The sequence below is a fragment of the Pleurodeles waltl genome, chromosome 4_2, assembly GCF_031143425.1.
Source record: "Pleurodeles waltl isolate 20211129_DDA chromosome 4_2, aPleWal1.hap1.20221129, whole genome shotgun sequence".
Taxonomy (NCBI): Eukaryota; Metazoa; Chordata; class Amphibia; order Caudata; family Salamandridae; genus Pleurodeles; species Pleurodeles waltl.
In genome coordinates, this window is record NC_090443.1 from 144,144,225 (window position 1) to 144,171,094 (window position 26,870).

Below are 26,870 nucleotides of genomic sequence, written 5' to 3' on the forward strand. Positions count from 1 at the left end.
TAAAAAAAAAAAAAAGGTTCACAATTGTTTGCTTGGCATCTGATTTTAATCCTGAGAGATGCAGCCAGGAAGATCTCTGGGCAGGTCATGATAGTACTCATGAGCCACATGTTCAGGTAAATCTGTTGTAGCACTAATGATTGGATTCAAAACAAACGTCTTTGATTTGACTGCACAGAAGTAATTACTTTGATATCTCAGAATATCATCCACAAACGTCTGCGGTAAGTCCCACAGTGGATGATCATAACAGACTAACAGGACTAGGACACTAGTCATTTTTATAGTAGTTGCTGCAGTCGCATTACTTTCTTATTTGTGAATTTAATTTTTTTATTTTCATCATCTGGTGGCATAGTTGAAAAGAGTACAGTCATAAGTAGTTTCCTGGTAGCTCATACCATTACGATGTATCGCAGGTGGGTTTGCCTCAGTAAAAATGGAAGCTGTTCAGATGCTTGCTCTTGTTTCTAAGCTTTGGCACAGCTAATTTAGCTGGCACCTGAGTGAGGAAAAAGGGGGCTCTAACACATGTTGATCTCAATTTTAATGTTACCTCCTGTATAGTCACAGGAGGTAAAATTAAGATTGAGATCTACATGTGTTTTGAACATAAAGTGCTGAGTACTAAAAATGTAGGTGAGTTAAAGTGGGTAATTACAAGACTTTTGTCGAGTCTGAGCCTGTTCTAGTATCATGTCCAAATGATTACACTGTATGAGGAGCGTGTGATCTCCCATGACAAAGGCATTTGATGATGTCTTATTTTTTTAAGATTATTACTATGAAACCAATGTAATCTTCTTGGAGACATTCTCCTTGGTGTATGAAACACTTTCTCTTCGGAGTTCGAGACTCACAATAGGTTAGAGCCTTGCAGACATAGGTTACCCATAATGTGTAGTGGGGGATTGTTCCACTGGGTACTCTAAGAATCAAAGATTTAAAAGCATTCCTATATACACATTAAGTGGTCTTGACTCAACTCCTTAAAGAGCACAGAATGCATTTATTTACGGTTCTCCTTTGGAGCTACAACAAAGAAATTACTACTTACATTTTTCTATAGTCTTCATGACTAAACAGAAAATGGACTATTTAGATGTTTAAGGCTTTGATGTATGTTTAAGGCTTAGATGGGTGATGGTTTGCCTTTTACGTGAATGTCAGTCTTTCCTTTAAAAAACAATTCAGTAGATGCTTATTATTTGTATAACATTTTGCTTCTCTCAGAACTTTGATTTTTATGCTATGTTCTTCGAAAAATCACAATTTTAACAAGTAATAAACTCAAACCCCATTACAGTTGTATAAGTATTCTATAGCGTAAAGACACAATTTAATTCAAGGGGTCTAACAGGTATCAATTATGGATTTTGGTAGACTTAGGCAGCTCAGGAGCACTTGAAGCCTTTGGTGGCTGAGTCTCAACCTAAAAGACCGGACAGACATCAGATGCCTCAGTGTTAATTAGTGACATAATTGAGGTAATTTATTTCAAAGGTCTTTTTCCTATGTCAGTTTTGGACACAGTGCGTAGGACTTGGGTAGGCAGACATTCCATAACCCATGAGCCCTTTTATGATAGTCTCCTCCACCCACTTGGAACCGTTTACAAAACGTGAATGCATGTTGTAAAGATACAGGAAAATTGTGACTATTTATGACACAAAATCCATGGAAAAGAATGTCTGCATGCAAAGTTTTGAGTGGAATTTAAAAAAGACACTGGTATGGCAAGACTGTCTCTCCAATAAAGATTACAAAATGCAGAGCTGTTGACCAGAGATCCTGAGTTCAAAAGCCATGAAACAGAATTGAACTAACTAGCACTGTGACTGAGGCATAATGTGATATTTGAATCACTGACTCACCAAAAGGTACAGTGCATGTTTTCAACCTTTTTAAAGATGACTATCTAGCTACAGGTCCATTTGTTTCCTTCATTTTATCTTGTTTGTGAACGATTTAATTTGCCACGTAATCGTTACTATCAGCATATATAGAGTGACCGGGTCATATTTTTAAATTAAAAACAAAACAAAATTCAGCAAATGGTGCGTCAGATAGGCTACACCATTGCCCTGTTAACTGTCTGATACAGGCATCCCAGGGAGATGGAGAAAGGAAGTAGAGAAGTGCAAGCTCTGACTGTATTACAAAACATCTGAGGAACACGTAGATCTATGGTTCATATTGTTCACAGTGCAAATGATGATTTGCAAAAACTCTAGGACAATTGTGAAAGCGATCTGTGCAGTACAGGGTCTGAGATTAGAAAGACAACCACAGCATACTGAGAAGATCAAGTGAGCAGTGGAAGCTCGGATTGTATAATGATAATAGTAAACACAAATTACATTGCTAAGTGTGAGCTTTCGTTGGGCCGGTATGAAGAGAAATCAGCGAGACAGACATGAAGTAAGAGCTTTGATCAGTGGTATACACACATTCAGAGTACGGTAGGAAGGTAAAACTAAGCAAATCTCACTAGTGGACACATATAATTAATACACTCAAGTATCACAGGACACAATATTGTGTGTCTTGGGCCATTTTACTCCAGTGACTGGAGTTTGTTAGTTCAAAAAACTGAAAGGTGCTGAACCTCTCTGTCTATATGCAGATTCATAAAATCTTAATAGTCAAATGCTTTTCAGCCCTGGGTCATATCAAGAGCTACCCAGCGCTTATGGTCACAGGGTCTCCCTAAGTAACTGTATGAACCCGAGTCCGCCAGAGGTGAAAGGCTCTGTATGCCTAGCCATTACCACAGGCCTTTAAATTATGAGAGGAAGGGAAATGTATAATGCTGTCCAAGTCCCCAAGGCTGTTCTGTTACAGTGCTGCAAGTCGCTTTATCTCTCTGTGTTATAAAGCAGAGCTGAAAAGCTTTAGATCCATAAGCAAATTTTCTAAGTCTACCTCATCTTATACATGAGGCACTGCATGCCTGTCTCAATACTGACTGTCCAGTCACAGAGGTGAAGTGCCCTGTGAGCCTGTGTGAATCCCGAATTTTCTTCACATGCTAAGTGATAGATTTTGTGCCTCAAAACATGCTTGATGGGCTGATAAAAAAGGAATATGAATTATTCTGCACAAATAGTATGAATCTTGGACACTGGGCACAATTTAAAAATTTTGGCACAGTAAATCAGCACTCAGTTTGCTGTAGTTTTCTCCTCAGACAAGGTAGCATTTGAAAATTCATCATATTTAACAGTCTCTGCCTAAGTGATTAAATTTGCCATTGGAAGAGCTCATTGAAGGAGGACATGCAAATAGAAATTACAGCTCTTAATTTCTGCCAGTGGTTACCATGAGCACTCATTTCAAGAGACTGGAATTCTTTTACACCTCCAATACAGATCTGGTATGCAGCTGGTTTATTTAGAAGAGCAATTAAAGACAGTAAATCACACTTTCTTTTGTTTCCACAAAGACCCATAGAAACACCTCTGATCCAATCAAAATTTGTTGAGGGAAATATCAGTAGATGGGTGGAGCCTTAGTCTTTCTCTCAGTACTGGTTCTTAAAGCTGTTTTTCTGGTGCTCACATAAGGTCTAGTGACATATGTGCTGTCAGGATAATTTAACAAAAGCCTCCCATTCCAATATAGTAAAAAATGGCTTAGTATGACACATTTAAATCCTGTCTGGCCTCTACCTACATCGCCCCAGCCGACTTTACAGATCTACCTTTACCAACCTTGAAACTGGACACTGCAGTGAAGTGAGTTCCCTTCGCCACTGCCATCATGTGTTGAAGACCAGACGAAGGTAGTATAGTCCTTCACAGAGGTCGCGTCCACCTGGAAGAATAGAAGGAAAGAGGTGTAAGTCAGCAGAGCCAAGGAGGGATGACATTTTCCAGTTCTGTGATCGTGTAAACACTGATGCTCTTATGGAAGTCTCTGGAGAAGAATTTTATTTTGAAGACATATAGCTAAAAAGAGAACTTCCAGGGTGGAATAAACAGTGCTGAAAAAAAACTATCTGATGAAAGACAAGCTTTGCTGCAAATGATCAATATTCTTCTTTCAGTGGGTGGGTTTCTAAAAAAAGGGCCACTTTGAAAGAAAAATCACGACAGCTCTTGCTAATACCATGCTATAACTTCTTGATTGTAATACAAATAGGAATATACATCACAGTGTAGCTCTGTAGGCAATGGTGGTGGCTTGCTGAAGCACATTAACAAAAATGTTTGTAAGCATTGATGACGTAATAAAACCAACTTGCAATTTACAGAAGCAGCATGGCATCTTCCTGTGTAGCTTTTAAATGTGAAAAGTGGTTGACAGTTTATCAATACTCTTAGTTTGTGCTGGCAGTACAGGAAGGGAGGAGATCTGTGATTTATGTGAAATTACAACTAAGGCCCTCGTTACAAGTTTGGCGGGTGGCAGAGGCTGCCCGCCAAACTCATACCGTCATCTGACCACCAGTGTGGCCAGAACACCGCCGGCCCTATTACAAGTTTCCCACTGAGCTGGCGGGAAAGAGGGCCCTAACATTGATGCCGGCTTGTAATCGAGCAGGCGGCAATGTGGCAGTGCGGCGGGGGCAGCAGTACCCGCTGCGCTTTCCGCTGCCCGTAATTCATGCTGTAGAAAGCGCGATGGGGCTGTCCATGGGGGGGCTCCTGCACTGCCCATGCCAAGTACCTGGGCAGTGCAGGGGCCCCCAGGAGATCCCGACGACCCCATTCCGCCAGTCTTTTTATGGCGGTCCAACTGCCATGAAAAGGCTGCCGGATTGGGGAGTCTTAATCCCCAAGGCGGTGCTACATGCAGCGCCACCCTGGCAGATTAAAACCGTTGAGACTGTCAGTCGACATCCTGAGGCGGTGTCCGTGGTCGGACCGTGGTGGCTCCGCCACGGTCCTAATGTGGCAGTCTGACTGCCACAGTGGTCCAACCGCCCCGCAAGTCTGGCCGTCTTAAGACCGCCAGGCTCCTAATGAGGGCCTAAGTCTGATTTGTAAATCAATTAAAAAAAATTGCGGGTGAGTTCAAAAAAGAGCAAAGCAGTACAAAGAAAGGACTAGACAAAACGACTGAAACACCAGTAGTTGGATGGAAATAAGAAAATACTAATTTGAATTCACCGTAAGGAAAATGGGCAGAGAAATAAAACACAGAAACAAACCTTTCTCTGTCTAGTGGTAAATGTGTTTCTGCACTACATATATCCAAAGACAGAAGAGTGTTTCTGACACATCACACCCATATGTGTCTTGGGGGATTCAACCTCTAACCAGCAAGGCTGTAAAAATTACAACCCCCTTCAACCATCATGTGTCAAAAACCTTCACTCAATGACGCCTTTGAGACTTCGACTTCTAGTCTACCATGAATTCAGTTAATTGGGTCTAAGACAATTCCGTTTCACAGAGAGTCCTACTCATTGGGCGCCTTAGAGATTTTCACTCCTCAGGGACTCTTATCTGTCTGGGCTTCTGAGACTAAGACTCTTCCAAGAGTCCTATCTATTGGAGAATCAGAGACTTTTCCTTCTCAAGTAATTCCAAATCTGTGGAGCCTCAGAGACTTCCACTTCTCAGTGACTCTTATTAATTGAGGCCCTGCATAGTTTCATTCCTCAGTGACTTTTAACCACTGGAGCCTCAAAGACTTCAACTCATCAGTGAATCTGATGCAATAAGGCCTTCGAAACTACTAATCAATGACTAATTTCCACTAAGTTGTCGGAGGCTAACATCACTCAGTGAATGCTACAGTTTAGAGCCTCAGAGACTTTCACATCTCAAGAATTAAAAAGAAGAAATGAATTGACACAAAAGGTTGGGTTTCTACCACCCTTCAAACAAAAGGATGCAGTCTCATTTCACAACTAAGCATTTTTTCATGAGCTGATGAGCAGGCGATGGTTGGCTTATGAGTGAAGCCGTCATTACTGGACTGAAAAAGTTGTTACACAAGTAAACTCATAGTTGTAACTGTTCAGGTATGAATACAATACAGGACAGCGACAGATGGAATAACTAATAACTCCTACGATTGGTCCAGGTGTGTTTTTTAAAATATGAATTTGGAAACAAAGAGAGTGTATGCATGAGAGGGGGCTACCTGCCTGTCAGACTCTGGGCCTGACTAAAGGCTTCCCGCACTAGAACCCAATGCCCAACGTGGAAATAGATATGCTTACCTTAAAGATACCAATCCAGTCACTGGCAGACCAGCTAATGTTAGGGGGCAAAGTGTAGTGGCACTCCACCTTAGTGTTGGGGATATAGGTACGAGCCACATTCAGGAACACAACCCCTAACAGGGCCTTGTCTGATGCATCTGCGCTCACAAAGCTCTCCTCCATGGTGCCCAACAAAGAAAAGTCTCTTTTCTACCTACAAAACAGGAGATAAAAAGCAAGTTATTAAACAGAAGGTAATATCAGTCAATTCAATTAGTGAGTGAAGCCTCTCCAAAAGAAGGCCCTAGTTTCATCTTAAAATCTTAAAAGAGGGGTAGTTCATCCGTGTACATCAAGGCCAACATTTCAAAGTAACCACTGACTATGAAATAACTTCCATTTAGAAATATTTTACTCAAAATACATCATATGTGGATATCCAGAATAGATATACATCAGGCTCTACTGGATCATATTTGCCATCCCTTTTGCAGATGTAGCAAAGTCAAAGCATGCATTGCTATTTGCAACTTCTCTGGCCTCATCATGCTACTTTTGTGATGTAACTAATCTGATTTTTTTATGTTTAGATATCTTCATAGATACTTTAAGCTATTTCTACATTTGGCAGCTGTTTACCTGTCCTTATTTTCAATCAATGTTTAATTACGTTGTGCAGACTGGCGTTTTCAATAAACATGGTTTAAAAAAAGTACAATCATCTGTTGTCTGGTGGGAGAAGCACTACATGATGTCTCTTCCCGTGATATCATTGGGGTCAAAGGGTGTGTGATTGGCATCCATGCTAGCTACAGGTGTTTGGCAAAATCGAGACTTTTTCTTAACCCTATGTTCTCATGCCTCTGAGCTATATTAGATCAACTCACATATGCATTAGGTTTTGGGCCCTTTTCCTCAAGTGAAGTTCTAATGGCCACCAGTTACTTTCTCCAAACTGTCATACTTTGTCCTGTTTCTATGTCTTGAAGGTTTTTGGGCTGATACTGCCAGACTTGTGACCTTTCTCAATATGATAAGCCTGGTTCACACCTTCACTGTAACAAACCACGGGCTTTAGCCACTAAGGGCCTTATTACGACCTTGATGGCGGAGTTGCCGCCATCACAAATGTGGCGGATATTCTGTCCGCCGTATTATGTTCCCATTATATTTAATGGAGTTCGTAATACGGTGGATGGGATATCCGTCACATTTGTGATGGAGGAAACTCCTCCGTCAAGGTCGTAATAAGGCCCTAAGTCTGCAGGCAGGACTGACAGAGTATCCTCAATGCATTTTTTGGGATCATGATTTTAATCCGGGCCGGACCTTCCATTCCAACATTTTCCTTGTAGGCTGCTGCCTGAAGGCTGCTTTCAGGCCTGATGGACTGCCATGACCCAAATCATTGTATCTAGGCTTCCTGAGTTTGGGGCTGGTTCAAATATATTTCCAAGGCTTTCAGACCTGTCTTGACTTTGACTTGAAATAGCACCAACAATCTACCTGTAAGATAGCTCTAGGGCCTAGGCCATTACCCAGCGAACTGAAGGATTCAGTTTTAAATCCCAGGAGTCCTCACTCAACTTGGTATCCCTGCAATCTTGGTAAAGTGACAACCTGTACTGCCAGGGTGACAGAGTAAATTATTTTGTCGCCCTGGTGGAGCTACTGTCCAGCAGATTTAGAAATGACCACCAAGCAGGCAGGTCATTTCTAAAGTATGGCTAGGAACCGCCGCCACAGCTACATGTCTGCACACCCTAATTGGGCAGAAAGACATATATCCAATACTCTTTCAGTCCTTACTTATTTAGCTGTGGCAGAGACAAAGTAGGCCCGCCCATATCTAAATCAGGTGGACAGGTCACTATGTTGGTGAGTAGGGAACTCCCTCACTGTCATCTCTCTGACAACATATAAATCAGGCACGTAGTCACTATCTTTTCAAGGCTGCTTGTAAAACTGTTGATGCTTGCATATAAAACAAACACTGCTGGAACAAATGAATATGGCTTGCATTTCAAGTTTGGACTAAAATATATTTAAAACAAAAAGTCTACTGAAATGAAAAGAAAAATAACAATTGCATTTTGCATCAAACGTATCTACAAGTTATTGTATTTAAGGTGTGATGATTCAATGTACTTTTGAGATGTACAACAGTCCCTTATGCATTGCAATGCAAGCCCTTCATAGAAGGAGAACTTATACACCCACCAGCCAATAGCACGATCTGAGGGAGAAATACTCATCTGGGCACAGCCAGAGCTACTATGTTTGTATTTTAAAGAACTGGTAGCATTAGGTCACCAGCTGCACTGTCCAGCTGGACCTAACAATGACTATTTATATTGATGTGCTGAGTTCCTCTGATTAGCTTTGCTAAAACTGAAACATTGATCAGGAAAGTGCACTACTAAATTAATCAAATTACAAGTTTAAGATGCCGAACAAGAGATGACATAATAAACAAGCATTTGCAAAGCTAACAGGTCTCGCGTTTTGGACCTATTTGCTTGGCCAAAGCTGTTTGCTGATGCTATGCAGTATTAGTGAAAAGCATTTTTTGCTGATGCTGTGCAGTAAGGTCCAAAATAAAATTTAAAAAACAGTGTGCAATGACACGGCCACTGCTTGTGGCTCCATCATTTTATGGGTGCATGCATGCATGGTGAAGTATGAGTGAATGTCTTACTATCCATGAGCATACCTACAAAAGTACATGGGCACCATTTGGCAGATGCCACAAGGACCGGTAAACACAACAATGAAATTTGACTTTGGCGGAAAAAAAATGGGAAGTCAGAGCAGCCTGGTAGCAAACAGCATTAGCTGGCCTGTCCCTCCCCCCCCCCCCCAAAAAAATTTTTTTTTAAGGATTGCAGGATGCCGGGGGTAAAAGAAGGCGGGGAGCAGGCATAGGGAGGATGTAACAAGAAGGTGGCAAGGGCAAAGATGCATGAGGCCGGGCCTGAGGGAAGAAACAAAAAAACATATATTTTTTTTTAACAGCCAGAGAGGGAATAGGGAAAGCAATGGATGAACTCGAGAGGTGGAGGGGGCATGGGGAGGGGTTGGGTGCAAGGGAGAAAGGTGAATTAGGGATACACAATGACTGCGCAGAGTAGAGGAGTTTGGGGGCTAGGATGCAGAATACAAGAGGGAAAGAGCTAGAAAGGATGTGCATTTTCATAGAGTTCTAAAAGAAAAAATAGTTCCCTGGATGTGAACAGTGGAAGAATACTAATCATACAGTCAAAAGGACCGTTAAGAAGCTATGCTCCATACGATGGACAAACAAATAAGGAGAAATGCAAGCTGTTGAATAAGATGCAAGCAAACAAGAGTGACAATAAAGCCAACGTACAGCAAGCAATGTGCAAGTTCCAATCCCACTGTAGGGTTTCAGAAGGGGTCCGCAAGAGGCTTTAGTCTATAGACAGCTAGAAGCTGCCTGCTATCGCAAAATCCAAAAACCCACACTGGGTTCACTGTGCTGGGAGCACACATTCATAAAAGAAGCACACTGGTTTATTCAAGTGCAACTACACTTCAGATGCTATAACAACTTGTTTCCAAATATATTTCTACAGTGTCACTCAAAAGCTATGTAGAACTTCCCTCCTGAGCTTTGCGCACATCCTACATTATCCATTTGGCTCTATATTCTTTGTGCTCCAACTCTAAAATGATACTGTTCATTCTAAGTAGTATCTCACCCCTTCACATCAGTTTTTATTTACGAATACCCCACATTTGTCAATATATTTTCATTTCATGGTGATATCTTCCATAGCTTTAGACTCAGAAGATTTTCAACACATAACCCGAAATTAATATTTGTTGAACTGTCTTTTTGAAATCGGATGTTTTGTGGCACTTAACATGTTCTATGATACCCAAATCTCAATGGTAATTTTACTACTAATAGTATTGCTAACCTGCTTTCATATAACACTAAACACGCCACATTACCGTTTCTGTGCTATAAATAATAGTGCTATAGTGCTATAAATAATAGGTTGTTACTGTGACCAAACTGAATGCATCTTAATTTACTGACCACATAAGAGCGGAAGGACAGGTCAACATTACTGGGATTCCAAGTAGGACCTGCAGATCAATGCAGATTTTTGAAAATTGCATTAAATTCACAGAGTAGTTTAGCTTAATTGCTCATTAAGGTGGCTTAATCGACCATTGGAGGGCCGTGTCAGGATTTTAAATTGTGATCTACGTTTGCACACCTCTGCAACATATGCTAAACCTACTCATTATTTCAGTGACATCACATAAATTGATAGACATTGTCTCACTGTACACTAACCAGAACAAAAAGATAGAAACCTAAATCTCAATAGGCTTTCAAGTAATCCAAGAATGACTGAAAATGGAATGAACAAAGGAGAAACTGATCTTATGTGAAAACACTGGCATTAAAACGGACTTAATTCTTTCCCATGCTCCTGAAGGATCTCCTTCAGCCTGAACGAAAAAGTAATTTTTGGGGAATGCATGTGCCTGTTTATTTGCGGCATTAATTTCTGTGAATTATCTGGTGAAAGCAGTCTGCAATATGAAAACAAATATTCCTATGCATTAAATCATTATTGTTTTAGATTTAAGAATTAGAAGCACATAGCCATGTATTTTATAATCAAATATGGATGTTTTTCCTGAAGTATCCATTAACCTCAAATATGCTAGCTAAATCTCATCGCTCCCGTAGGTCCAGAAGTCATGATAGTCAACGATGTACATTTGTTCATTCTGCAAAGTGTAACCTCATTTCCAGTTCTGGCAACTGCAGGCCGGATTTTGGAAGAATAATGAGCGCAGTATTGTATTCATGAAGGATAACCTCTCATCAAAGATGTCTTCTGCTTCCTCTGGGATATAATTCTGCCACCTGCACATTAGATACGTTTTTGCTGAATGTAGCAAGTTTCTGTCACATGATTAGGTTTCACAGACTTGTATTGGGGGATCACCTACATAAACTGTCCCAATTTATATTTTAGCTTTATGCTCCAATTGACCCTTTTCTAATGAGAGCTCTGGTCATCTGAAAAGACAATTTTGCTGTGTTGCTTGCCATTTCGCATTGGGCGTCCTGACGTGTTATATTTTATTTTTTAACAGATGGTGCACTGGCTGGGAATTGTCTCAACAAAAAAAAGCTAGAGAGCACTAGAAAGAGCTTCATGTGACAATCCCAGGCAACAGAGTTAAGGAGGATGTTTCACCAGAGGAACTGGGTGGAAAAAGGCCCAGGGCTCGAAGTGGTAAGTAGGCTAAAAGTATGAGCACAAATTGAACCAAAACTTGAGGTAAAGTCTATCTTTGTTTATGATTTGTTTGTTGCTTGCATGGCACATTTTATCTTGTAGTTAATGTATTGTCAAAACAGGTGCGCAAAATGTCATCTGGGTAGGAGAGGATAGAGAATATATAACGAAAACTTGAGGTGATATGCAGGATTGGGAGGAGTTCAGAGAAGAGAAAATGAGTACAGGTGTGGCCGCATTTTGTAGTGGGAGAGGGATCTAGAAATAGTGTGGTAACTGGACAAATAGGCAGGGGTTCAAGGATCCAAAATTCAGACCCTTGAAGGATGAACAAGTGAGAAATAGAGACCCTCGGGTCTACAAGCTCCTCTGCTTGTTGAATGAGGGTCCGGTGAAACTCCAGTCAACAACCTCAGGTGTTTGATACCCTCTCTCCCACCCCACAAGATCAGTTAGACAACACAAATGAAGAGAACTATATCCCATTTTCCATTTCCATCTCTACCTCCTTCCACCCAAAATGTTGCAGGCACAAGGCATGCACACCGTTATCCGGTTACCTGGGTACGAGTGAACTGTAGGGAACAGTGATGGGGCCGGACATTTCTAAATATAGTGAGCCCCTTAAAAGGGACCCATGCCCATACTTTGTGTCAAGAATATAGTAAAGGCATATGGAAATATTTACAACAGAGTTGGACTCCCTAATGAGGATGGGAAGAAGTCCCTTACAGAACATGGTTACTTCGATTTATAGAGATTAGCTGATTTACAAAAAAAAAATGAAAGATCCTAAATATAAAAAAGATGCAGAACAATGGTGCCTCTCAACAAAATGGATAAAGGAAGCGCACAAACCTTAGCATGAATACCAAGTCTGGAGCATAGGAGATACACAGGAGAACTTGCAATATTAAATTAATTGACAATAAGAGAAGGTGGCTGGGACTAGGGCCGCCCACACTCAAATATCACAACTGTACAATATACAGTATCAAAACTGTTCACTGGTATCTGGTGCTCAAGGAAGAGGAAGAGCCACTTAATCTTCCGCTATAAAAACAAGTCCACATGAACCACAAACCATCTCTAAGCACTCTCAATAAATCCACATTGCATTTGTATCATGAGTAGGTTTTTATCCCTGTACTGGTGAATTGCAAATGCCCAAGCCAGCACATGTTTCGTCACATTCCTGGGTGTCACAGCAGACTTCTTCAAGGCTGGTTTGGTGTCCCTTTGTCCTATATTTCTGAAAGGATATATATATATATATGGATTTGTATCCTCCATATTTCTGTGTGTAAATAAACATAGAATACCTCTTCTGTATGCAGTGTGTTGCAGAATTTTCTGCGTTGTTGCTCATTCAGTAGCAGATCCAAGAACTTTAATTATGGCATTCGGAGCTTCACAGAGGCTTGTGTGTCTTGGCCTTCATATTCACCAGACAAGAAATGTTGAGGAAGGCAAGGGTGACTCTCCCAACAATCCAGGAGTTTCCACTGGCTCTCATCTTGGGCTTTGTGGCACTTGGTGGTCACCATCATTAAGATTAGATTACAATGAGTGTGCGTTATGGCCCTGGTTCCTGTGTTCCAAAGTTCTTGGAGTCGACTGTGTTGTGTTTGAGTAACACTAAACAACACACTCTTGGAACGACCAGCCTTAGAGCCAAAGAAAGTGCTACTTATTGTAGGTTGATGCACTATAATTTTTTTTGTCACAACTGCTTACTGACATTAATAGAGATGGCAGAGAAACAGCCTAATAATGCACTGATGATACAATGGTAAAGAGTAACAAGTTGCGCCCCAGTACCCCTTCCTGCAGGTCAAAATTATACATTGATAGAGCAAGCATCATGGTAGGTCTGGGAGAGCCCTATCGTATAGCCGTCGGTCTCATAGAGATAAAGTTGTTACAAATGCCCCCTTTTAAAGGTGTTCCAGGATCCCCAGATCTCTGTCCATTTTCAGGGACAACCCCAACCCTTGTACACCACCTTTTCCGGCAACATGATACAATCCGTGTCTTTCTTCCACTCCCCCAACCTGGGGGGATGCTCATCTCCCCATTACCTTGCAAGTTTACGTTTGGCCATCATCAGACTCAGTGTTCACCATATGTGCATCATACAAGCCACCTCGGTTTCCACCCAAATAATTAGGAGACACCACTTCGCTGTGGCTGTAAGGGAGTTTCCCGTCATCTCTCCTATAATGCACTATAATTTTGAACTGTCTGATGTAGCTGCAGACAAGCTGATGATTGATAAGACAGACAAGAACATGTCCACAAAGAAGTGTATGGAATCAGGAAGTATATTTTGAACTGAGTGTGACAATTCAAAGTGTGAGGAGGTTGGAACTTTACATTTTCAAAGGCCCAGGGCCCAGCTCTTAGTAAACATTCAATCAGGGAGCACAGTGACACACTATTTTAGATGGAAGAGGGCAAATGCAGATCAGGAAAGCTGAGCTAAAAAAATAAAATGTTTGCAGCTTATTGCAAGAGAAACAAAAAAATAGACTGAGAAGGCTTCAGGGATGGCTTGTAGCAAGGGGATTATGCAACCAAAGGTACCCCCAGTGTAGGCCCTGCAGTAAACTGAGGATGTCTATAGGACTGTTTTTAGAAACACAATTGAATCCAGAGACCATTACTTAGAAACCTGTGAATCACAGCAAAACTACAGCCTGACCTTCAGAGATAGGACACATCAACGGAGATATAAAATCTCGGCATGATCATGGATTCACACCTCTCAATGGAAATCCATGTCATTAAAGCAACAAGAGAAGCATTCTGTACAAAGAGAACACTGCAGGGTATCTTTCCTTGTGTAGACCTTTCTCACAAGAAGGAGGCATCACTTTAACTAATGTGGTCATATTTGCATTAGACCAATGTGCTTTACATCGTACACACTACACACCTAATCAGCAAGATACACCTATCCCACTTTACTCCATTCTATGCCACTCTACAACACTCACCTCCACTACAATCTACACCACTCTACTCAACAGCTCTTTGCATCACTCTACGCCACTTTACTCTACGCTCACTTTACTTCATTCTATGCCTCTCCACAACACTACAGTATGGCACGACATTCTACGCCACTGTGCTCTACGACACTCTATTCCACTCCAACCACTCCATAACACTGTACGACACGCTATGCTGCCCCACAACACTACTCCACTCTAGGCTACCTTCACTCTATGCCACTCCAGAAAACCATATGACGCTCTACGTCACTCCACTCTAGACCCATGCCACTCTGACACTTTACTCAATGACAATCTAAACCATTCTACGCCACTCCAGACCACTTTACTCCACTCTGTGACATACTACTCCACTCTGACACTCCATACCACTCTAAGCCACTCCGACACTCTACTCCTCTCTACAACACTCCATCTACAACACCTTCCACTACAACACCTTCCTCTACGAGACTCCCCTCCACTCTACAACACTCCACTCTATGACACCCCACTCTCCATGTCGTTCTCTTCTATGCCACTAACATTAAGCCATGCCAAACAACAGCCACGCTTGTGTACAATATGGTTAAAACACAATGGCAAAGCCAATAGTCGTCACATAGGCAAGACCTTGCTAATGCTTGCTTTATTTTATTTTTTTAATGTATGCATACAGTCTCTGTGAGGCCTGTGCAATGGCTGATCGTTTGCACTGTAGCACTGTATAAACACCAACATGTACTAAGGGCTTATCATAAAATAAATCATAATAAGTAATACAGCATTGTTGATGTGTCATTGAATGACAATGCCGTACTAAGTGCCCCACAAAAACTCTATTCTACAAATGTCACAGAGGACATAGCCACTAGCTGTTACTTAAAACCAGTGCACTTACACACAGTCAGCGAAATGTGGAGCAGAGGGACCAGGAGGACTGAGAACATATGTAACCTGAGATGGTGACAACAAGAGTCCAGGCACAGCATGTGTTTCATCAACAGCGTGCAGCCGCAGGCGGAAGCAAAGCATGTATGCAAAGAGCTCTTGGAAAGAAGTTAGCAGAGATCTGCCTGCGCTGACAAGCAGGGCCCTTCTTGGTGTCTGCGTGCAAAATCTGTGCGTTGTTGACAAAAGCTACATCTAGGTCAAACATTTTGCTGAAAGAGGAAATTCATGAAATTCACCTGCAAAACAGCTGTGCTTGCAGAATGAAATCTAGGTTTTGCAAATTTGAGGCACTTGGCGAAATTTAATGAATTTTGCAGCACTTTGCTACCCACAAAACACCAAAAAATGACTAACTTGATTTGGTTTTTCATTGATGCGTAAAACCACAAAATAAGGCTGTTGATTGCACATTAAAAATGCTGCCCACGTTGCAAGGTCGTTGACAAGGTATTTTTGGGGGGAGAAGGTACTCTCCCATTAATATGCAAATATCTGACACTTTTAGTGGCCATATAGCGGCGTCCTAGGTGAACACCCAGCACTCCTTGATGTAATAATGCTGGTACAGTGTGAAGGACATGGCTGTGCCCTGAACTGGGGTTGTGGTCACAGACACTGTACGGAAAGCGGATTTAGGATCGGATCATGCTGCTAATCTTATTTCATTGTGAAAGAGACAGATACTTTGTAAGATTTATTTCTAGGCTCTTGCGGGTGAAACATAAAAAGCTGTCTGCTGCTTTTAAGAACATATTTTGGAGGGCATGATTTTGGAAATTAATTTCTATTTACATGTTTTACAAGAGTGGCCTTATCTCATGGAAACTGGATAAATGATTACACCTTTACAAAGCGACCCAGTTTGCAAAAGCTACTGTGCTAAAAAAAAAAAAAAAAAAATCTTAAAAAGGGGCTCAGAGCCCACCCGTTACTTACCTCTGCTTTCCAGTGGTTGGCTCCCACTTCACACTCCCATTTCTTTATTTACCAATGGTCTGCACCCCCTCTTCTCCTCAGCTTCCTCCTCGGGCTTCTCTGCATGTCTATGCCATGGAGCCTGGATCAAACACAGCTTCCTGTGGTCAGTGTCCTTTCACTGGCCGCAGGCTTCTGCAGGCACTCTTTTGCTACTTTAGGACATCCACTCCTATTGAGTACATATCCAAAGGTAACCCTACTTCACCCCGCCCGTGTTTTCCCCCACCCCATCCTCCATTGTTTGTTTTTACCCATCCCCCAGCCTCCTTCTGCTCTCGGATGTTTTACCCCCTCAAATACCCCAGCACTTTTTTTTACATGCTGCACATCAGTGCAGGCTGCTGTGCAACATGGCTTACAGAAAAAAACGTGTAATAATGCAGTCAACGCTGGATGCGTCATAGCACTTTTTAAAAACTTTGAGCCATGTTGTTTAAAAACTTTGACAAAGCCAACAGATTTCGCCAAGGCGCAACCTATTGGATTTGCCAATGCTTGTAGGGTTCTACAGCCCTACAACTGCTTCGAGTTAACTCTCTGCCAATGTCTTCATTTGTTTCATGGCACAGACAGTGGATGTGCTTGAGAGATCAGAACAGAAATTCATATGAGCGTAAAGGCAAACAGTTGTCCCTGTTTAGGAATGGTCCAGTAGGGAAGCACCAGAAGTGTCCCGCGAGGTGCAGGAAAGTGCACTTCCTCTATAGTGCACTTTGTGTTACGAATCCAGGCCAGAACTTCAAGACAACAGATTCGTATATTCTGTGAATTTCCTCAAAATCAGGTATGGATCCAGTCCTCCTGGACTTATGTAGATATCACATCACAGGCTCACAGTACCTGGTGTAATACAATTACTACAAAATACATCTTCATATGCCACAGAGTCCACTGATGGAGCCAGGTAGGCTGCCACAATGACAGACAGCACAAAATATTGCAGTGAAACTGCCCACGCTGGTTAATTTGCACAATATGTAAGAGTAAATTCCCAGAGATTATAGCTGAATGTTGAGGACTGAGACCCAAGACTGCCAAATACCAAGGGTGCCTAGTCTTGCCTCCCCGTCATGTAGTTTTCTCCCATTACTTTATACTTCCACCATCCTTGTCCCCCTCCAGGTTCCTTTCCATCTGCGCTCTCTACCTTTCCCACAGTTTTTCCAATGTTATCTTCCTCGTGTTTCCCTCCTTTTCTGTCCCTCTCTTCCTCTCTCTCTCACTCTAGCTCTGGGTCAAAGTATGATGATGAAATATGAAAGCAGGTCCCATAAATGAGTAGCCTTGCCCATCACCTGCAACCAACGGCACAAAATGAACAATTCCTACTGGTGCGAGAGTGGGAGTTCAGATCATGAGATGGAACACACACATCACTTACCTATTCAGACTTAGGTGAGCAAACAAAAAAAAACAGAATCAGCAGCACAGAATCAGCCACAAACCAGTGCAGAGGTTTGCCTGGGACACCCAAATGAGACCAACACACCAATGCAAACCTAGCGTGATGCAGAAGTTCAATGAGAGATCGGGTAATTTTAATCTAACACCCACAATGCAGCAATAGTGATCAAATACTACTAACCCCATTTTACTAATCCTATGTTTGGTAAACCATTATACATGCACAACAATGACCAAAGTAGAAATAAGATTGAAAAGCTGATTCTCTTTATGGCAGCTTTACTCCTGCATAGCAACTAAAAGAGTGCTAATGCTTTTCAACCACGCTCTGCATTAAAGCCTTGGCTTGTTGACCACATTCTCATGAACCTACAGCCAACTGACCCTTCCGGCTGTTTTAAGGCCAAGTTTAGAAGGCTGGGGTTTGATGACCATCACCAAACGATTCCCCTGGAACCAAGGCACAGGTTATTTAAATATGTTATGGACCAATGGAAATCAATTCCTCACATCATTATAAAGGCCAGAATTTCTTAATCTTGTTCTGGAGACATGGCTACCATCAGATCGCTTCTGTACTGAAGCCATGGTTTGTTAACCACACCCTTAAGCTCCCGTAGCCAATTGATCCCTCCTGTCTTAAGGCCAAATTTAGAAGACTAGCATTTGATGACCATAATGAGCAGACAATCAGATCTCTACTGAATCAAAGTGGCATTTCGTTGAATATCAGTTAGACCTCTGGAAAATAATGTCTTGCTTCAGTGCAAGACATGCATTTCCTAGCCATGCTGAGGCGTGGAAGTTACTAGATCCCTTCAATGTTAAGGCCACGGTTTATAAGCAATACTTGACAAATATCACTGGGTCTTTGCAATGTTAAAGGAGGATTCCAAATGTATGGTTTGTTTCTGGAATATTGGGGGATTATAAAGAATGGATGCTTCATTAGGGCATTCCTGTCCTGCATTGCCAAACACTGCAGATTTGTGAAAATGCCTGATTTTCCTGTTCTCCTTACTTTCTGGTTTTACAGAGAGCTGATAACGATGCCAGCTAACTGCTGAAGTGGACTGACTCAGTGCTAATATTGTATGCTGGGGCGAGCAGAATAAAGTTTTGATCAACAGACCTATAGATGAAGTGAGCTGATCCAATCCTTTCTATGTATGTTTGTATATATTCATGTATTTAGTATTTAGGACTCTTTTGATTACAGAAAGCTGGCAAGACAGATAAAGCGGTTTCTAGTCAAGACCTACAAACAAGAATTGGCAAAGATATAAGGTCTGGTATCAACGTGTAATACATGTAAACATAAACATTAACAAGTGCACATTTGTTCATATGCTTGTATTCAGTAGCATTAATGCCTTCGCTGCCAGGCCTTTTCCCCCCTCAGGTGCCAGGCCTTTTTTTTGCTATTTGGGGCACTTCACGCTCAGGCCCTCATAACTTTTTGTCAACATAAGCTACCCACACCAGATATGTGTCCTTTTTTAACAACATCCTAGGGATTCTAGAGGGTTGCAGAGTTTGATGGTTCTCCTGGAGGAGACTAAGAAATTAGCCAAATGACTTTTTTTTTTAAGGGATGCAGTAGAAGGCTTATGGTTTTTCCCTGAAAATGCCATCAACAAAGAGTTAGCAGTGCTAAAATGAGCGTCATCCCAGGTTTCAGGAACAGGGAGACTTGAATCAGAAAACCACATTTTTCAACACAATTTTGGCATTTTACTCAGACATACCGCATTTTTACGATTTTTTGTGCATTTAGCCTACTTCCGGTTAGTGACAGAAATGGGAGTGAAACCAATGCTGGATCCCGGACAACTAAGCATTTCTGAAAATTAGAAAACATTCTGAATTCAGCAGAGGTCATTTGTGTAGATCCTGCAAGGTTTTCCTACAGAAAATAACAGCTGAAATAAAAAAAATATTGAAATTGAGGTGAAAAAAACAGCCATTTTTCTCCACGTTTTACACTGTAACTTTTTCCTGCGATGTCAGATTTTCAAAAAGCAATATACCGTTACGTCTGCTGGACTCTTCTGGTTGCGAGGATATATAGGCTTGCATGTTCATCAAGAACTCCAGGTACCCAGAGCCAATAAAGGGGCTGCACCTTGCAATGTGTATACAGGAATTCATTTGGTGAAATATAAAGACTGAAAAATAGGTATCAAGGAAACCTTTGTATTTCCAAAATGGGCACAAGACAAGGTGTTGAGAAGCAGTGGTTATATGTCCATCTCTGAATTCTGAGGTGCCCATACTAGCATGTGAATTACAGGGCATTTCTCAAATAGGTGTCTTTTTTACACACTGTCGTACAGTTGGAAGGAAAGAATTTAGAGAAAGAAAAGGGGTGATAGCACTTGTTCTTCTATTCTGTGTTCCCCCAAGTCTCCTGTTAAAAATGGTACCTCACTTGAGTGGGTAGGACTATTGCCTGTGACAGGATATGCAATATGGACACATCACATTTTTACATTGAAATCTGATGTGTTTTTTAGAAAGTGCCTAGCTGTGGATTTTGGCCTTTAGCTCAGCTGGCACCTAGGGAAACCTTGCAAACCTATACATTTTTGAAAACTAGTCACAGAAAGTTCTGAAACCTGAGAGGGGCCACAAATTTTCTTCCACCCAGCACGCCCCCAAGTCTCCCGATAAAAATGGTACCTCACTTGTGTGGGTAGGTCTAGTGCCCGCGACAGGAAATGCCCCAAAACACAACATGGACACATCACATTTTTCCCAAAGAAAACAGACCTGTTTTTTTTAGAAAGTGCCCCGCTGTGGATTTTGGCCTCTAGCGCATCTGGCACCTAGGGAAGCCTACCAAATCTGTGCTTTTTTAAAAACTAGATACCTAAGGGATTCCAAGATGGGGTGTTTGTTGGGCTCTTACCAGGTTCTGTTACCCAGAATGCTTTGCAAACCTCAAAATGTGGCAAAAAAACATTCTTTCCTCATGTTTCGGCGACAGAAAGTTCTGGAATCTGAGAGGAGCCACAACTTTCCTTCCACCCAGCATTTCTCCAAGTCTCCCGATAAAAATGGTACCTCACTTGTGTGGGTAGCCCTAGTGCCCACGACAGAAAACGCCCCAAAACACAACATGAACACATCACATTTTCCCAAAGAAAACAAACCTGTTTTTTTGCAAAGTGTCTAGCTGTGGATTTTGACCTCCAGCGCAGCCAGCACCTAGGGAACCTACGAAACCTGTGCATTTTTCAAAACTAGACACCTAGGGGAATCCACGATGGGGTGACTTGTGGGCTCTCACCAGGTCCTATTACCCGTAATCCTTTGCAAACCTCCAAATTTGGCAAAAAAAAAAAATGTCCTCACATTTCGGTGCCAGAAAGTTCAGGAATCTGAGAGGAGCCACAAATTTCCTTCCCCCTAGCGTTTTCCCAAGTCTCCAGATAAAAATGGTACCTCACTTGTGTGTAGGCCTAGTGCCCGCGACAAGAAATGCCCCAAAACACAACGTGGACACATCACATTTTCCCAAAGAAAACTGACCTGTTTTTTGCAAAGTGCCAAGCTCTGGATTTTGGCCTTTAGCTCAGCCGGTACCCAGGAAAACCTAGCAGACCTGGATATTTCTGAAAATTAGACACATAGGAGAACCCAGGATGGGGTGACTTGTGGTGCTCTCATCAGGTTCTGTTACCCAGAATCCTTAGCAAACCTCAAAATTTTGCAAAAAAACACTTTTTTCCTCACATTTTGGGGCTGCAAAGTTCTGGAATCTGAGGGGAGCCACAAACTTCCATATACCCAACGTTCCCTCAGGTCTCCCAATAAAAATGGTACCTCACTTGTGTGGGTAGGCTTAGAGCCCGCGACAGGAAATGCCCCAAAACACAACATGGACACATCACATTTTTCCCAAAGAAAACAGACCTGTTTTTTTAGAAAATGCCCCGCTGTGGATTTTGGCCTCTAGCGCATCTGGCACCTAGGGAAGCCTACCAAATCTGTGCTTTTTTAAAAATCAGATATCTAATGGATTCCAAGATGGGGTGTTTGTTGGGCTCTTACCAGGTTCTGTTACCCAGAATGCTTTGCAAACCTCAAAATGTGGCAAAAAAAAACATGCTTTCCTCATGTTTCGGCGACAGAAAGTTCTGGAATCTAAGAGGAGCCACAACTTTCCTTCCACCCAGCATTTCCCCAAGTCTCCCGATAAAAATGGTACCTCACTTGTGTGGGTAGCCCTAGTGCCCACGACAGAAAAGGCCCCAAAACACAACATGAACACATCACATTTTCCCAAAGAAAACAAACCTGTTTTTTTGCAAAGTGTCTAGCTGTGGATTTTGACCTCCAGCGCAGCCAGCACCTAGGGAACCTACGAAACCTGTGCATTTTTCAAAACTAGACACCTAGGGGAATCCACGATGGGGTGACTTGTGGGGCTCTCACCAGGTCCTATTACCCGTAATCCTTTGCAAACCTCAAAAGTTGCCCCAAAAAAAAGAATTCCTCACATTTCGGTGCCAGAAAGTTCAGGAATCTGAGAGGAGCCACAAATCTCCTTCCCCCTAGCGTTTTCCCAAGTCTCCAGATAAAAATGGTACCTCACTTGTGTGTAGGCCTAGTGCCCGCGACAAGAAATGCCCCAAAACACAACGTGGACACATCACATTTTCCCAAAGAAAACTGACCTGTTTTTTGCAAAGTGCCAAGCTCTGGATTTTGGCCTTTAGCTCAGCCGGCACCCAGGAAAACCTAGCAGACCTGGATATTTCTGAAAATTAGACACATAGGAGAACCCAGGATGGGGTAACTTGTGGTGCTCTCATCAGGTTCTGTTACCCAGAATCCTTAGCAAACCTCAAAATTTAGCAAAAAAACACTTTTTTCCTCACATTTTGGGGCTGCAAAGTTCTGGAATCTGAGGGGAGCCACAAACTTCCATATACCCAACGTTCCCTCAGGTCTCCCAATACAAATGGTACCTCACTTGCGTGGGTAGGCTTAGAGACCGCGACAGGAAATGCCCCAAAACACTATATGGACACCTCAAAACTATCAATTACAAAACTACCTGTTTCTGCTGGGGGCACCTTCGTTTTTGGTCCTGGGCTCAGCAGCCATCTAGAGAAACCTACCAAACCCACACAATTCTGAAAACTAGACACCCGAGGGAGTCCAGGGAGGTGTGACTTGCATGGATCCCCCAGTGCTTTCTTACCCTGAATCCTCAGCAAACCTCAAATTTAGCTAAAATAAATCACATTTTCTCACATTTCTGTGTGGGATCACCGCACTGGCACAAATTTCCTACCACCCAACGTTCCCCTCAGTCTCCTGGTAAAAATGATACCTCACTGTGAGAGGGAAGAGCCAAAAACATGTAGACAATGAGGGGGAACCAAAGCAGGTCCAAAAGGGCAGTTTGAAAAAAAATGTTTTTAGGCTGACAAGTGGGGCAGAAATTGTATTGCTATAGATGCAACATTGCTGGGTGGTAGGAAGTTTGTGGATTCCTGCAGATTCGGGAAGGTTCCATCGCAAAAATGTGGGAAAATGTGTCATTTCAAGAGAAGTTGGAGGTTTGCAGGGCATTATGGGTAAGAAAATGGAACAGGGTGCATGTAAAGCACACCACCCTGGACTCACCCTAATGTTTAGTTTTCAGATATGTCTAGGTCTCGTAGATTTTTCTGCATGGCAGCGTCCCAAAGTTCAAAAAGTGCAGCCCTCACCATTCCAAGTGGGACAATTTTGAGAGTTAGACAAGCTCTCATGGCCCCCATGTGAAACCAAAACCCAAAATAATCAAATGTCCTCTTGCTTGCCGTGAGATAAGATGTTTCAGGATGTGGGGGGAGAACTGAAAGGCTCTTACCCCCTTCAGTTGGAGTGAGGGCATAACCATCCCCATACTGGTTGGTAGTCACCACCCAACTATTTCTTATTTTTGTAATTACCTAGCATCTAGTAGGCTTTCTGCCCCTCCCGGGGAGTGGATCAGGGGTAATTGCTCCATCTGCTCACCGGTGGGAAGAACAACTTTTGTCCCTATTTATTTGGGGGGGTGGGGGGGGGGGGGTATGGCCATACCTCCACCCTCTTTTGTTTTTTGTAAATCTTCCCTGGTGTCTGGTGAAGTTTCTGCCCCCCGTGGGAGCAGATGGGCCTCACAAAAATAGGCGATTGCGCGCTGACGTCATCAGATGTCACTGGGTGGGGGGAGGAGGTGAGAGAGGAAGCGATTCCCCTTCCATCCCTGCCCTGGGGGGGGAGGGGGGAGGAGGAAAGCACAGAAAAGCAGTTTTCAGGGCAGGGAACCATCCCATATTTCCTCTCTGAGTTGAAAACAAAAAGTAAAATTAAAAAAAAAACATGCAACAATATAGTTTTATTGTTATAAAGTGAAAGGCCTCTGCTACAGGAAAGGCACTTTAGTGCCTGCCACTGAGCCAGTACAGGCGAGAGAGGGAGACAAGGCACCATAGTCCAGGGAAAGGAGAAAGTCAGGAGGGAGGAAGAGGACAATGTAAGCGAGAGGGTGAGTGGCACAAGAGGGAGGGAGGAGATATGAAGTGCGATGAGGAAAGCCAGATAAAAGAGACATAAGACAACAGGGAAGGAAAAGGGTCAGAAGGAGGAAGAAGACAGGACAGATTAGTGTGTGAGTGAGAGGGGCGAGAGAAGGGGGTAGAGAGGGTAAGAGAAACTTAGAGACTGAAGCCAAGTGATGGAAATAAAGATTGTCATTGGCCTCTAGCAGACACATGACAGCAATAGAGCATGGAATGGACAATGCTAGAGACCATGCAGGATCTCTGTGTTAAAAAGTGACAAAGAAAGCAACTGCATAAAAGCTAGAAGACCATGTGATCCTCATGCCAGAGTACACCACCCCATTCGGGAATTGGTGTCTGCTGAAATGTACAGGCATGTCTCCTTTCCAAAACATGAAATGTGCGTGACTGAACTATGCACATGCCTGATTATGTATAGCAGTGGATGGGAGAACTTGGAGCCTGGAAAAGCCTTATGGGCCGACCACCTATGCATACATGTATAGATGACTAGCTTTCTAAATAAAGATGTGCATTATTTTCTAGAAAATTAAAAGCAACATTTGTTTAGTCATAAAATGATTGCTATTTCAAATCGGAGTGTGACTTAACAGGAACAGTGACTGTGCGCATTCTCACATGCACCATCCTGAACTAGCAATCAGCTTCTAACTAAAAACTTTTTCAAAATGCTTATAATATTTTTTTTCATAAACATCGCATTCAAGATTGTATTGATACATAGGTCAAATACATTTGGGAGGCAACATGGTGGACTCCAAATCAAGTATTATTGATTCTTGATGAAACTATAATCCATTTAAGAGGGACCCCACTATATGATTAAGTGTCTCAAAATGCTCATGATTATTGACAGTAAATAATGTTAAGAGTTCATGTGGGTCTGTGGACCTCCCGAAATAGGCAGCAGATCCCTAAAGGCCGTTGATCACAGGTTAGGAACCACTAGCATAAACAATTCAATGAGTATTGATTGGGTGCACTTTTAAGATGTAAAATAAAATAATTTAATGCATAATGACTAAGCCTGCATTTTAGCTTTGATATAGTCCCTCGTGTATTGGACATAGAAAGACACATGCAAATAGCTAGCAGCATTAGGTGAAAGAAAATCCTCCATAGGTTCCGAAGACAACACACTTACAAACGACAAAGTCCGGCTACAAAATGTTCAGACTGCACGATGAAACGCAAATATTGAAACGAACTATTATACAAAGTAACTCTTACAAAGTACTGTACAAATTGAAAAAATAAATCTGAAACTTAGTAAACATGTCAGGGAACAAATGCAAACTATACAAAAAAACCTCATCCGGCGTTTAGATGTAAACTTTAATAGATAATAACTCAATTTGTCGATAAAAGTAAGCATTAAAAAAACAACTTATCCTACATAAACACTTATTCAAAGTAACTCGACCTGCAAAAATATGCAAATATAAATATAAAGTAATTCAGTTTACAAGAAAATGTTAAGACTGACACCCAGGAATAGAGCCTGCACAATGCTACCTAAACAAAATAACTCTGTTAAAGGCAGGAATAAAAATGTTAATGCAAAGAAACTGAGTTCATGCTGGAACACTGAATCATTCCCTGGGATGAGGCACTCACTCACATAGGTTGTACGCCTGACACGTGTAACTTTTTTTTTAACGCACGGTCATAAACTTGAAGCTGAATTTCTTCCGCCCATTCCCTACCTGCTCAGGCAACCATACCCGTGGCTTTAGCTCAAGTGTAAGTGCCTCTCTCAAAGAACTTACACTCTGTTTTGCAGAGAGGCCATGGGCCCATTTTGGTTTTTGGCAACAGGCGCAACCCAATTCTGAAGCATAACAACGGAAACCTGAAAGCTGCACAGCTCTCGACTTTCCTCGTACTGCAAAAACACTCATGAACTTTTTAAGAAGCAGCATGCGGGCGCCCAAAATGAACAGTTGAACGGCGTCCGGCCCAGAGGCGATCTGGAAGAAAGCAGGCCGCGCGCCAAGAGGCTCGACTAATACAATCTACGCAGAGAGATGAGGTTTTCAGAAAGAACGTCAGAATGGAAGATTCCATCTCATAAGATTTCTTTAAAAACACCAAGCAATTGAGGAACAAAATAAATAAATATGCAGAACAAGACGGGCTTTGTAGTGGACATCTTAAAATGGAAGCATTCCCCCGAAGGTGATTTCTTAAAATAAAAATAAACAAAAGCTATTGCGAAAACACATAAATAGATCTTTGATGCATGTTCTGTGAGAAGAAAGGCCAGTAACCGTTCGTCTGCATGCTAGACAGTGCTTTAAATAAGTAAGTACTGTCCGGTACTGGGTACCTGCCCTTCTTTCAAGTAGAACAGAGTACCTGCACTTCTCAGGTCTGATCCAATATATGCAATGGGAGAATACTAGCACTTCCAAGAAGCAAACTGATTCTGTGGTTAGTGAGTTCCACCACTTCTATATTTCCTTTAAAGCACTGGTGGTAAAGTCATGGAAAAGGCGGCCAAGGCTGATCACATAAAATT

General features: G+C 42.1%; 1 protein-coding gene across 2 annotated transcripts in view; it reads right to left on the reverse strand.

Annotated features, from left to right (window-relative positions):
* The window catches only part of CALCOCO1 (calcium binding and coiled-coil domain 1), a 171,683-nt gene that overhangs the window by 118,095 nt on the left and 26,718 nt on the right, over positions 1–26,870 (reverse strand). For both annotated transcript variants that reach the window (XM_069230985.1, XM_069230986.1), the window contains exons 2-3: positions 6,176–6,371; positions 3,714–3,816 (exon numbers count right to left, since the gene is read on the reverse strand). In XM_069230985.1, coding sequence (XP_069087086.1) covers positions 3,714–3,816; positions 6,176–6,340 — 268 coding nt within the window. In that variant the 5' untranslated portion in view covers positions 6,341–6,371. The remainder of the gene's footprint in view (positions 1–3,713; positions 3,817–6,175; positions 6,372–26,870) is intronic.